Consider the following 11,648-nt stretch of genomic DNA (forward strand, 5'->3'; position numbering starts at 1 on the left):
TACTTGCACAGCAGGCACAGCAGGCACTTTCCCCACTGAGCCATCTCCCCTGCCCTGGAACCCACGCTCTTAATCACCGAGTCACACCGACAAAGGCCGGGAGCACATAAACAGTGATCTTCAAACATAAAACTCAGATGAATAGCAGCTGCCTCTAATGACTCTGTGACAGAAACAGGGAAAATATAGGCAACGCTAGCCACACTGCCTGGTACTATGTAACAGGTAGTGTACTATTGTCACGCTGGCTTGATTTTTTATTTTATTGACTCTATCATTTGAGTATCAAAACAGTGTTTATTTCCAGGAACAATTTCTACACTCACCTTGAATCATCCACAACTGATTCAAAATGAGGTTGTGGTGTGGCCCAGGGGGTAAAGGCACTGGACATGCAAACTTGAAAACCTGAGTTCAATGTCCAGAACCCACGTAAGAAGCCAGACGCAGCATTGCACATCTGTAATCCCTGCAGTCCTATGGCCATGTAAGAGGCAGAGGCAGGAGGATCACTGAGAAGCTCACAGGTCTGCTAGCCTGGAATATGCAGTGCAGCAGTAACAAGACAGGCCCCAGAAGTTGCCCTCTGACCTCCATGTACATTCTGTAGCACAAAAAGTTGGGTGGGGTGGGAGTTCTGGGGAGGTGACTCAGTAGTTACAATGCTTTTCCTGCAAGCATGAGGACCAGGGTTTGGATCTCCGTTGGGTGGATGTGGTGATTGAAAGAAAATGACCCCCACAGACGCATAGGAAGTGGCACTGTTAGGGGGCGCAGCCTTGATGGATCAGGTGTGGCGTTGTTGGAGGAAGTGTGACTCAGTCTCTTCCTGCTGCCTTCAGATCTGGATGCAGAACACTCAACTACCTCTCCAGAGCCATGTCAGCCTGCACGCCGCCATGTTTCCTGCCGTGACGATAATGGACTGAACCTCTGAACTGTAAGCCACCACCTCAATTAAATGTTTTCCTTTGTAAGAGTTGCCATGGCCCTGGTGTCTCCTCACAGCCATAGAAACTGTAGGACAGTGGGCATGGTAGCCCACCTAAATTCCAGCCTCAGAAGACTAACCACACCCGTGAACTCTGGGTTTGATTGAGAGACTCTTACTGAATGAATAAGACAGGAGAGCATGGTTCCTGACATCAATCTCTGGCTTCTACATACATGTGTGTGCATGCAAAACATGTCTCAAAAACCAAACCAAACAAACAAAAAATCTCATTCGCTTGCTTAAAACCCTTCACAGTTTCCTTCCTCTTACCCTCAGCATGATGACTGAATGAAACCCTTGGCTTAGTTTTTAAGATCTTTTGTGACTGTCCCATCTGACCAATCCAGAGTCTTGCCATTGTCCCCTAAACACACACACACACACACACACACACACACACACACACACATTCACACACCACACACCACACACACACACACACCACACACACACACCACACACACACACACACACACACACACACACCACACACACACACACACACACACACACACACACACACACCACACACACACCACACACACACACACACCACACACACCACATACACACACACACACCACACACACACACATGCACGCACACACACCACACACACCACACACACACACACCACACACATTCACACACACACACCACACATATTCACACACACCACACACACACACACACCACACATTCACACAAACCACACACACACCACACACACTCACTCACACCACACACATACACTACACACACTCACCACACACATACACACCACAAACATATACACCACACACACACAGCACAGACCACACACACACACACACACATATACACCACATACACACCACATTCACACACACTGGGCCATGGACTGTAACACAAAAGCACCAAGTAGGAAATCATATCATGCCATATGCAGCAATTAATTCAAAATTAAACTTAGAAGCCCAAGCTAGAAAACTTGCTGAAGAAAGTCTTTGTGGTCTCACAGTAGCCAAAGATCCTTGCCAGAGAGTCCTTGGTCCTCCCTCGGTGCTCTGACACCCACGCGTGTGCAGCCCTGTCCTGGTAACCTTCCACCGTATTGTAATCATCATTAATCCTGTCTTCCTCTGAACTGTGAGCATTGTGGTGGTGAGGGCCACACCTTTCTGTTGTTTTGTGTTTTGTTTCTACAACCCTGTACTTAGAGAGGCTGGCTATCAAGAGGTCACTGTTGGTCAGTGAGTGACAACATGAGCGATGGGTGTGTGCCTGGAGGCCCCTGGCCCAGTAGCTTCCTGGTGTTGTTCAGAATCAACCAGTGCCCCACTGAGGGACTCAGGCAACCTTGGGTCACCTCACCCAATCCTGTGAATCTACACAGAGGCCCACAGGGAGCCTTCTTTCCCACCCTGAGAGTCTCCCGACAAAATCTTTCAGCACTCTTACGCTGTTCCAATGACAATGAAATCCAGCCAGTTCCACGGGTCTCGGAGGAAAGAAAACTCATCCAGGATGAAGCCTCTTGCCAATATTTTAATCACGGCTTCTAAAATATAAATCCCAGTAAAGATGTACCTACAAAACAAATCATTCGTAAAAAGAAGGGATGAGAAAAGAAAAGAACCACACTGAGGATGCCGCTCAGCAGGTGGGTGTTCGCCTAGCGTGTATGAAGCCTGGGTTTGACTCCCACCCACCCACACCCCACCCATGGTACCACATAAACCAGGCTTGCTGGTGCATGCCTGTAGTCCCAGCACCAGCCGGATGGGGTAGAAACAGGAGAGTCAAAGGGGCTGGAGAGATGCTCAGAGGTTAAGAGCACTGTTTGCTCTTCCAGAGGAGCAGAGTTCGGTTCCCAGAACCTACATGGAGGCTGACGGCAATCTGTAAGAGGGATCCAATGCCCTCTTCTGGCCTCCATGTGGTACACAGACATACATACAAGCAAAACACACATACACATAAAATACATAAGTAAAAATAAAATAAATACTCTAAATACAGGAAAAATAAGAGTTGAAAGTAAAAGATAAAAAATGATGCTGGGCACACCTTTAATCCCAGCACTTGAGAGGCAGAGACAGGCGGATCTCTGTGAGTTCAAGGCCAGCCTGGTCTACAAGAGCTAGTTCCAGGACAGCCTCCAAAGCCACAGAGAAACCCTGTCTCGGAAAGAAAAAAAAAAAAAAGGTTTATTTTTACTCTATTTATGTGGGAATGTATATGTGTGGGCATGCGCACATGAATGTAGGTGCATTCAGAGGCCAGAAGAGGGCGTCAGATCCCCTAGAGCAGTTGTGATCTATCCAATGCGGGTGCTGGGGTCTGAACCCGGCTCTTCTTCAAAAGCAGTGGCTTATTTAGTCCCGGGGACGGAACCCAGGGCTTCGTGGACTTGAGGCAAGCACTCTACCAACCGGGCCACATCCCCAGCCCCTTAGCCAGGCTTCTAAAGAAGAAAAACTTTAGAGCACGTGGATGCAGGGACAGTACTCACTCGGAAATTTCCATGAGTAAACTTCCGTCCCCAGAATTAGCCATGAACATACAGTTGATGAGCACTGTACAGATGATGAGCATGCTGAAGAGCGTGGCAGGGCTGGTTAAGGTGCACACCCTGTGGGACCCGACAACCCCGAGAGCAGATGGGGATGGGGACAGCCATTGTGATGGGGACCTCTGAGCTGCTTGCATGCAAGAGTTGGCGCCAAACAATTCCGGCTTCTCCCCTCCTCTGGAGGAGGCTCCCTGCTAAACAGCAGCCCCTCATCTGAAGAACTACACTCCCACACATCTGGCTGATAGAGATTTTAAAAAACTTAAAAAAATAAAAAAATAAAACAAAAAAAAATCTGTCCTTGAGTCGGAGGTGTAGGTGGCTCAGTTGGTAGAGTTTACCCAGCATGCACAAAGCCCTGGCCTCAATCCCCAAGCCCTGCACGAACCAGGCACAGGCGCCAGGGAGAACAGAGAGGCATCTGTACCTCAACATCATCCTTGGGCCACAGAGAGTCCAAGGCCAGCCTGGGCTACATGAAACCTGGTGTCTTGTGTTCTAGAAACTCCCCACAGAGTCAGGCTTAGCTGGGACTGCAGCCTTGCTTGACACATGCTCATACCGTCCCCTGGCAGTGCAGGAGGACAAGTCCCAGAACATCCTGCATGCTAAAAAGGTACTCTGCCCTGAGTACCCCCAGCCTGCTCAGTGCTCTGTCCTGAGTACCCCCAGCCTGCTCAGTGCTCTGCCCTGAGTAACCCCCGAGTCTGCTCAGTGCTCTGCCCTGAGTACCCCCCCAGCCTGCTCAGTGCTCTGCCCTGAGTACCTCCTGAGTCTGCTCAGTGCTCTGCCCTGAGTACCCCCCCCGAATCTGCTCAGTGCTCTGCCCTGAGTACACCCCCCCAGCCTGCTCAGTGCTCTGCCCTGAGTACACCATCAGCCTTCTCAGCCCTTCCTCTTTTCCAGCCTGCGTTCTTTCTTCCTTCTCCAGAGAGTTCTCTACTAAATCACTTAAACAGGAGTCCCCTACACAGACCCTGCTTCCAGGGGACCAACCTAAATACTGACTACCATTCTCAGCAGTAGGTCTATGTGTGCTAGTGCACACTGGCCTTCTCTCTCACTGGTACAATGACCTAGCCTCTCAGCTACCTCCACACACAAGAATGCTTAATAATCCCCATGTCTCTGTCCTCAAAATCTGAGTCCAAAAGGTCTACATCTTAAGAGTCTAGAAGGTCACATCAACTGAGCCACCTCGGGCTTTATAGGGTGGGGGATGGGGTGAGATAGCCAGCACAATCCTCCACAAGAGGCAGAGGCCTCTCGATACACCGGTCTTGCCAGGGAGGAATGCAAGCTTAGCCTAGCAAGAGGTTTCTGTTTGCGTGTACACAAATGTTTGGTATGCATGAGCATGCACGAATGTGTGTGTGTGTGTGTGTGTGTGTGTGTGTGTAAAATGCATGTGCGTATGTGTGCGGTTCAAATGTGGACAGGGGCGCTATGTGTGCCATGGTGCATATCTGTGTTGTCTTCAGGTGTCTTCCTCAGTCACTCCCACCTTATACACTGAGGCAAGGTCTATCCATTGAACCCAGAAGTCACCCATTCAGCTAATGTAACCAGAGGGCTTGCTCTGAGGATCCCAGAGCTGGGATTGCAGGCAGACTGTCACGGCTGCCTAGCATTAATGTGGGTGCCGCGGATCTGAACCCTGGTCCTCACACTCATGTAGCAAACGCTTGACCAGCTAGCTAAGCCATCTCCCCAGCCTGTGGGATGGGGGTTTGTTTTTAGAGAAAAGCTGAAAATAGGACCCTCGACGCCAGAAAAAGTCTCCGAGATGCTGCAGACACTGTACAGGTCCATCAGAGTCCATCTATCGGCTCAGTGTGCACAGGCTGCCAGTGTGCAGATAGCACATAGCATCTCTAAGATGCCACTGCTTGTGGAAGCCGTTCTGATGCCTCCCTGGCTCTGCAGTGTCCATCTGTCCTGCTGTTTCTGCAGTCACTTGGAATCGAGAGCCTATGGGTCTGTCTCCTGGGCCACAGCTGCTCACACACACCGCCCCACACAGCGCCAGACCCACTGTAATAGCACTTTGGGAACAAGGACTATTTGCTTCCACTGAAATTGGAGCTGGGACGAGGCTCATCTATCAGATAGAAGCCCTGTGTTCAGTTCCCTGCACTGCATAAACTGTGTGGAGGTGCATTCCAATAGTCCCAGAAGTTGGTAGGTGGAGGTCAAAGAGATATAGTTTGAGGTCACCCCCTGCTCCATAGGGATGTCAAGGACAGCTTGGGCTACAACACCCTGATTCAGATTAATAACAACAGTACACACACAGACCCCTGGGGCTTCCCGAAGCCTGGACCTAGGGAAAGGATATGAATGGACAGAGATCCGAATCACTAAACTTCTGACGGGATTGAAAGGCCCCAAAATGAACAAGGCCCGCTTGGCACTGAAACGATATATTGTCCTCTTCTTGTTCAACACCATGAATGTCTGCGAAGAAATCACAACACAGAAATTAACACATTGACAAAACAACACTCTTCAAGAACACATCTGGAGAAAATTCTGGGGAACCACATCTTGAAACCTGACTAGTAACCGCAGCTTCTGGTGGTAGAATTATTGACCAGCTACCCTGTGATTCTGGAGGCCAACAGCTCCTATTACATGATCTTGACTTCAACACTAGTGTGCTGTGGGCTGTGTGTGACATTACAGTACATGCTGAGGACCGCAGTCCTGAAGCTACAGAAAGCAGGGTGTGGGGTCATACCTGGGCAAGCAAACCTCTGATATGGATCTTCACATATGCTTGTGTGGAGCAGGACTAGAAGGAGCCCACGTAGGCACCGAGCTGCAACAGCCACACATAGTAGGCATCTTAAGTTACTACCATTCTCAAAGACGTTTTTGTGTTTGTCTTATGATACAAAGAGACTTAGAGTCTGTACCTTTACAAAGCAGGTCTGAACAGTTCTAATGAAATTACCGATCTGTTCCTAACCTTCAAGATATTCCCGGGGCTGGTGAGAGAGCTCCACAGGGGAAGGTGCTTACCACCAAGTCCGAAGGCCGCAGTTCCATCCTGAGGACCCATATGATGGTGGGAAAGAACCGATTCTGGCAAGTTGTCCCCTGACCTTTGCACATGTGCTAAGACATGCACTTGTATACAACACACACTCACTAAAATTAATTGATTGATTGATTAATTGACTGACTGACTGATTGATTGATTGATTGATTGATTGATTGATTGATTGAACAAATAAATGTAGAATCTTCCAGGGGGAAAGGATACCAAGCGTGATGTAGTGTCATGTATGATGCTGACTGCTGAGTGGACAGTATCTGGAATTATGTAAGTTTCTGCACATCTCTGTGAAGGATTCTCTACACTGTGTTGATTAAGGTGGGAAGACCCATCCTAAGTGTGGGTGGCACTGGGATCCCAAATGTGGTGACACCATCCATGGCCTGGGATCCTGACTGAGTAAAAAAGAGAAAATGAGCTGAACAGCAGCATTTGGCTCCCTGCTTCCTCACTGTGAATGAGATGTGACCAGCCACCTCAGGCTCCAGTCACTATGACCTTTGGCCTCACAGACTGTAGCCCCACAGGGTGAAGTCAAAAGAACCTTTCCTCAACTGAGTGACTTCCTGTCAGGTGTCTGATGACAACCACAAGAAGAGTAACTAACATACAAAGACCTCACTCTCTCCTCCCCGACACAAGCACAGCAAACCTATCTGTGGCCCTTACCTGAGGAAGGAAGGGGTACTGCCCTAGGCATGGCCGTGTTGCCTCTGTCTGTGACTGGGGCTCAGCTGGCCCTTACTGGGTAGGTCCACAGATGTTAGACACAGGACGGACCTGCCAAATGATGAGTTCCCACATCTAAAGAGCCCAGTGGGCTATCTTAGTTTCCTTTGTGTTGCTGTGATAAAGCTCATTACCAAAAGGAACTCGGGAGTAATGGGTTTACTTGGCTTACACATCCCAGTCCATCATGACACGAAGCAGGAACTGAAGCAGAAGCTATGAAGGAACGGTGTTTACTGGCTCGTTCTCCATGGCTTGCCCAGTTTGTTTTCTTACACACCCCAGGGCCACCCACCCAGGGAGCTGCGCCCTCCTGCATCCATCATTAATCAAGAAAATGCCCCCACAGACTTGTCCATTGGCCATTCTGATGGGGACATTCATTCTCTCAACTAATTTTTCCTCTTCCCAGGTGGTCTTAGGTTGTATCAAGTTGACAAACAACTAACCAGCACACATACTATATCCAGTTCTTCCTAATGTGTCTCTGGGCTCTGGGAACAAAGTAGCCCTGGACAGAGCTTGTCACTCACTAGTTTCTACAATCTGCCCCAAGCCCCCCTTTCTATTTAACAGTAGATCAGCTCTCCTACCTGTCCAGAGGCCAACAGTCACAAAAGCCTTACAGAGAGAGAGCCATTCCTGTCTCCCACCCCATTGCTCCTCTGGTGTTAGGGGAAATCCCACTTGACCTGTGGTCTAGCCTGTTCTCAGATAAGACGGGCAGGCCCAGAGCTGGAAGAGAAATTCTACTCTGGCTCTATACCAGCTCATTGTAGCCACCTCCCTCCCATCGGTGAGTTGCTGGACACACCGATCTGTCTGCAAGAGAAAGCATGGCCAGAGTGCCTGTCTTACCCCACACAACACATGAAATGGGCCATGGGGTTCCTTTGGTGCTAGGAGCCTGTGAGCCAAGACTTCTTAGAAGGGTCCTGTGCCTTCCTTTGAGTAAACGCCTTTCCAGGGCAGAGCAACCTCTTCTTTGAGGACAGACACCCCTGATGACGGGGGAGCTCCTGTACACTTTAGTTGTATCACTGTTTCCTCTCCCTGCTTTAAATATTACGGCTAATGGTGCCTTTCACAACACTTGCCAGGGCTTTAACGACTAGGACAGGGTCCAGCTCCTCCGACCGGCTTCTGACACGTCTCTACTTCTTTCTTCCGCAGGAGGGAGCGGGGCCTAAGTTGCGGAGAACTAATTAAGTCTTCAGATTGGGTCCTGGCTGTTTGGGCTGTTTGACCATATAAACTTTGGGGTTCCTCATCGTTAAGGCACTGTGCTCTCACATGAATGCTGAGTACACATGCCACATAAGATCAAGGGTGTGCTGGGCTCAAAACAAAAGCCTTGCCTTCCAGTTCAAAGGCTGAGCCCAGGCTAAGAAGTGATGGCCCTAAAACCAGAGCCTGCCCCCCCAGAGTCAGCCCCTCACAAAGCTATTGCTTGTCCTGTAGGCTTCCTACCCAGCTCTAAGGCAGAGAGAAGATTCTCCCTACCAAATCTTCCATGACAACCATGCCCCCAGAAGCACCTGAGATTCTGGGGAACAATGAAAAGGAGAAATGAGTGCTTTTTTCTATCTCTCCCTCCCTCCCACATGTACTCCACGTTTGCTCTAAGTGGTCCTTCCCCATCCATGTTTGGTCTGGCAGCTCTGCTGTTTCCACTTAAAGGGCACGGACCCAGGCAACCACTCTTTGAGAGATCAGGGTTCCCTTGCTGTCAGCAAAAGATGCTCTTGGCACCACAGTCATTACACTAAAAATCCCCCCAGGCTCCAACTCCAGGGGATTTCACCCCCTTTTCTGGCCTCTGTGGGCACCGCACACACATAGTACATAGACACACACAGACAGACACAACACCATGCACATAAACAAAAACTAATTTGGAAAAAGAAGAATTAGATAGAGGGATGGTGAGATGGCTCAGCAGGTCAAAGGTACTCGCCAAGCCTGACAACCTGAAGTTGATCCCAGGACAAATGTGGTAGGAGAGAACCAACCCCAAAATCTTGTTCCCTGACCTCTGCACGTATGCCATGGCACATGGACACACACACACACACACACACACACACACACGACAAATGAATGTAATAAAGTTAAAAGGCAGAATTACATGTAGTAGATAAACCATGGAGGCTTCCATATTTTCACATGGGGTTGGCATATAATTCAAATGTGCCCGCTTGATTAACATGTACTTAGCCTTCATCAAAGGTGCCTACTTTGAATCAATTATCAGTTTGACTGTCGTTAATCTCACTCCACAGTCTAGAAAGCCTATTGACCAAATGTTTTTTGAGATGCCACTCTGGCTGAAATGGGCATCCCTTTGCAGAGCTATTATTAATTGTTGACGTCAATATAATTTACAATCTGTAGAGTGATTCCACAGCACACCTTGCCTTGGGGTGGGGAGATCAGCCATTTGTACCCACTTTAGAGACAGGAAGTGTCTGGAGGCATGAGCCAGTCTGGAGTGGTGGCCTGACCTCCCTTCCCTGCCTGCCATGCTCTGTCAGACATGCCTGTTTCCTGTGTTGACCTTTGAACCTTTCTGCCTCATCTCCCTCCCAGCACAAGCATTAGACCAGCAGATAAGACCCCACGTTGTTTCTCAGAGCTACAAAGACAGGGTGACAGCAGAGGAGAAGTGAGGCCTGCCTCCCACACACCCCAAGAACCAGTAACACAGTTGTGAGTGCAGGCAGGGACACCCCAGGACTGTGTGGAAGTACCTTATGGTCTCTGTAGAATGGGTCCAGGTCTTCCAGGGGCTTCGCTATCAGATCGTGGGGAATGTCACCGTAAAGCTTTGGCAACTTCCTGGAGGCCTTTAGGTCCAGCTGAGGCCGAGGCTGGGGCTCAGCAGCTGCCTTGTCCTTGGACTTCTTCTTCTCCTTCTGGATGGCGATTCGCTTCTCTATTGCAGCCAGGGAGTCAGAAGTAAAGGGGCGGAAATTCCGCTCGTCTGGGAAGATCACTGGGTAGTACCTGTCCTCCATCTGCACCCTTGGGACAGAGACGTGGTGGAAACAGAGTTCTCAGGATAGGGATGGAACTCGGCTTCTCTGCAGTTGGCTCTCAAGGGATAGCGTCCTGGAGTTCTACAGAAATGGATGCTGAAATGACAAAGCTTGGATGTCTGTTCTGCAGACCAGAAAAGGCTACCATATGGTCACAGTAGAAGCTTAGGGCACAGAATCGATACAGACCGGAAGGATAGACCGGGGCACTTTGTATTCTGTATGCTTTTCATGTTGTAGAAAAGGTCTTGTGTGGGGCTGGAGAGATGGCTCAAGAGGTTAAGAGCACTGGCCGCTCTTCTAGAGGACCCGGCTTCAATTCCTAGCACCCACATGGCAGCTCACAACTGTCTGTAACTCTGACACCCTCATATAGACATAAATATAGGCAAAACACCAATGTACACAAAATAAAAATAAATAATTTTTTTAAAAGGTCCTGTGTATATACATTGTAAGCTGGTCCTCTGGAAAAGCAACAAATGCTCTCAACCAATGAGCCATCTCTCCAGCCCCAAGAGTAAGCATCTTGTCACACAATCACCTTCAATCAATATTCACCTCCCCTAAAAGAATAGGGGAGATAAAAGCACCAAACTGATGACCAGACTCCAAATATGTCTGATGGCCAGGAGACTAAATCCTGCAGCAACTGCAGAGCAGACAAAAAGAACAAAGACCGGGGGCCTGGCGCCTGTCTGTCCACAGCACAGGGCACGACAATAGTCCTTTGGAAAATACACTGCTACTGAAACCAGAACTGGAATTACAGGCAATGGAACACACTGACCATGGTATATCTGTTTGTCATGCTGTAAAAACATGCTCCTGTGAGACCCACAGAAAAAGAAGTGCCCTCAGGATCTAGCCCAGCTGATACTGACTGAAAATGTATTAATTTACTCAAAAGAAGTAACAAGGGGGTTGGAGAGATGGCTCAGTGGGTAAATATGCTTGTCCCCAAGGCTGACAGTCTGGGTCCACTCCCCCAGACCATGTGGTAGAAGGAAAGAACCAACTCTAGTAAGTTGTCCTCTAACTAATTTTCACACCGTGCTGTCCAACATAGGTGAGGGCGGGGTGGGGGGGTGGGGGGAGATGGGGGATGCGGTAAATTTTTGATTAAAAAGTACCAAGGAAACTACTACAAAACACAGTTTGAAACCTCTTCAACACTTCACAAGAGCACAAACCTCCGGTCACATCTTCCAGAGAAGACTGTTTCTAAAAAGACTCACATGAAAGTAGAAAATATGGGGCTGGAGAGACGGC

The 11,648-nt window shown here is 49.0% G+C and overlaps 1 protein-coding gene across 1 annotated transcript in view; it reads right to left on the bottom strand.

Moving 5' to 3' along the window:
• Scn11a (sodium voltage-gated channel alpha subunit 11) overlaps positions 1-10,355 on the bottom strand; it is a 67,043-nt gene extending 56,688 nt beyond the window's left edge. The window contains exons 1-4 of the mRNA XM_027415551.2: positions 10,089-10,355; positions 5,887-6,005; positions 3,489-3,581; positions 2,435-2,563 (exon numbers count right to left, since the gene is read on the bottom strand). Coding sequence (XP_027271352.1) covers positions 2,435-2,563; positions 3,489-3,581; positions 5,887-6,005; positions 10,089-10,355 — 608 coding nt within the window. The remainder of the gene's footprint in view (positions 1-2,434; positions 2,564-3,488; positions 3,582-5,886; positions 6,006-10,088) is intronic.
• Positions 10,356-11,648: the final 1,293 nt, after the last annotated feature.

Source organism: Cricetulus griseus, chromosome 4, assembly GCF_003668045.3.
Source record: "Cricetulus griseus strain 17A/GY chromosome 4, alternate assembly CriGri-PICRH-1.0, whole genome shotgun sequence".
Lineage (NCBI taxonomy): Eukaryota > Metazoa > Chordata > Mammalia > Rodentia > Cricetidae > Cricetulus > Cricetulus griseus.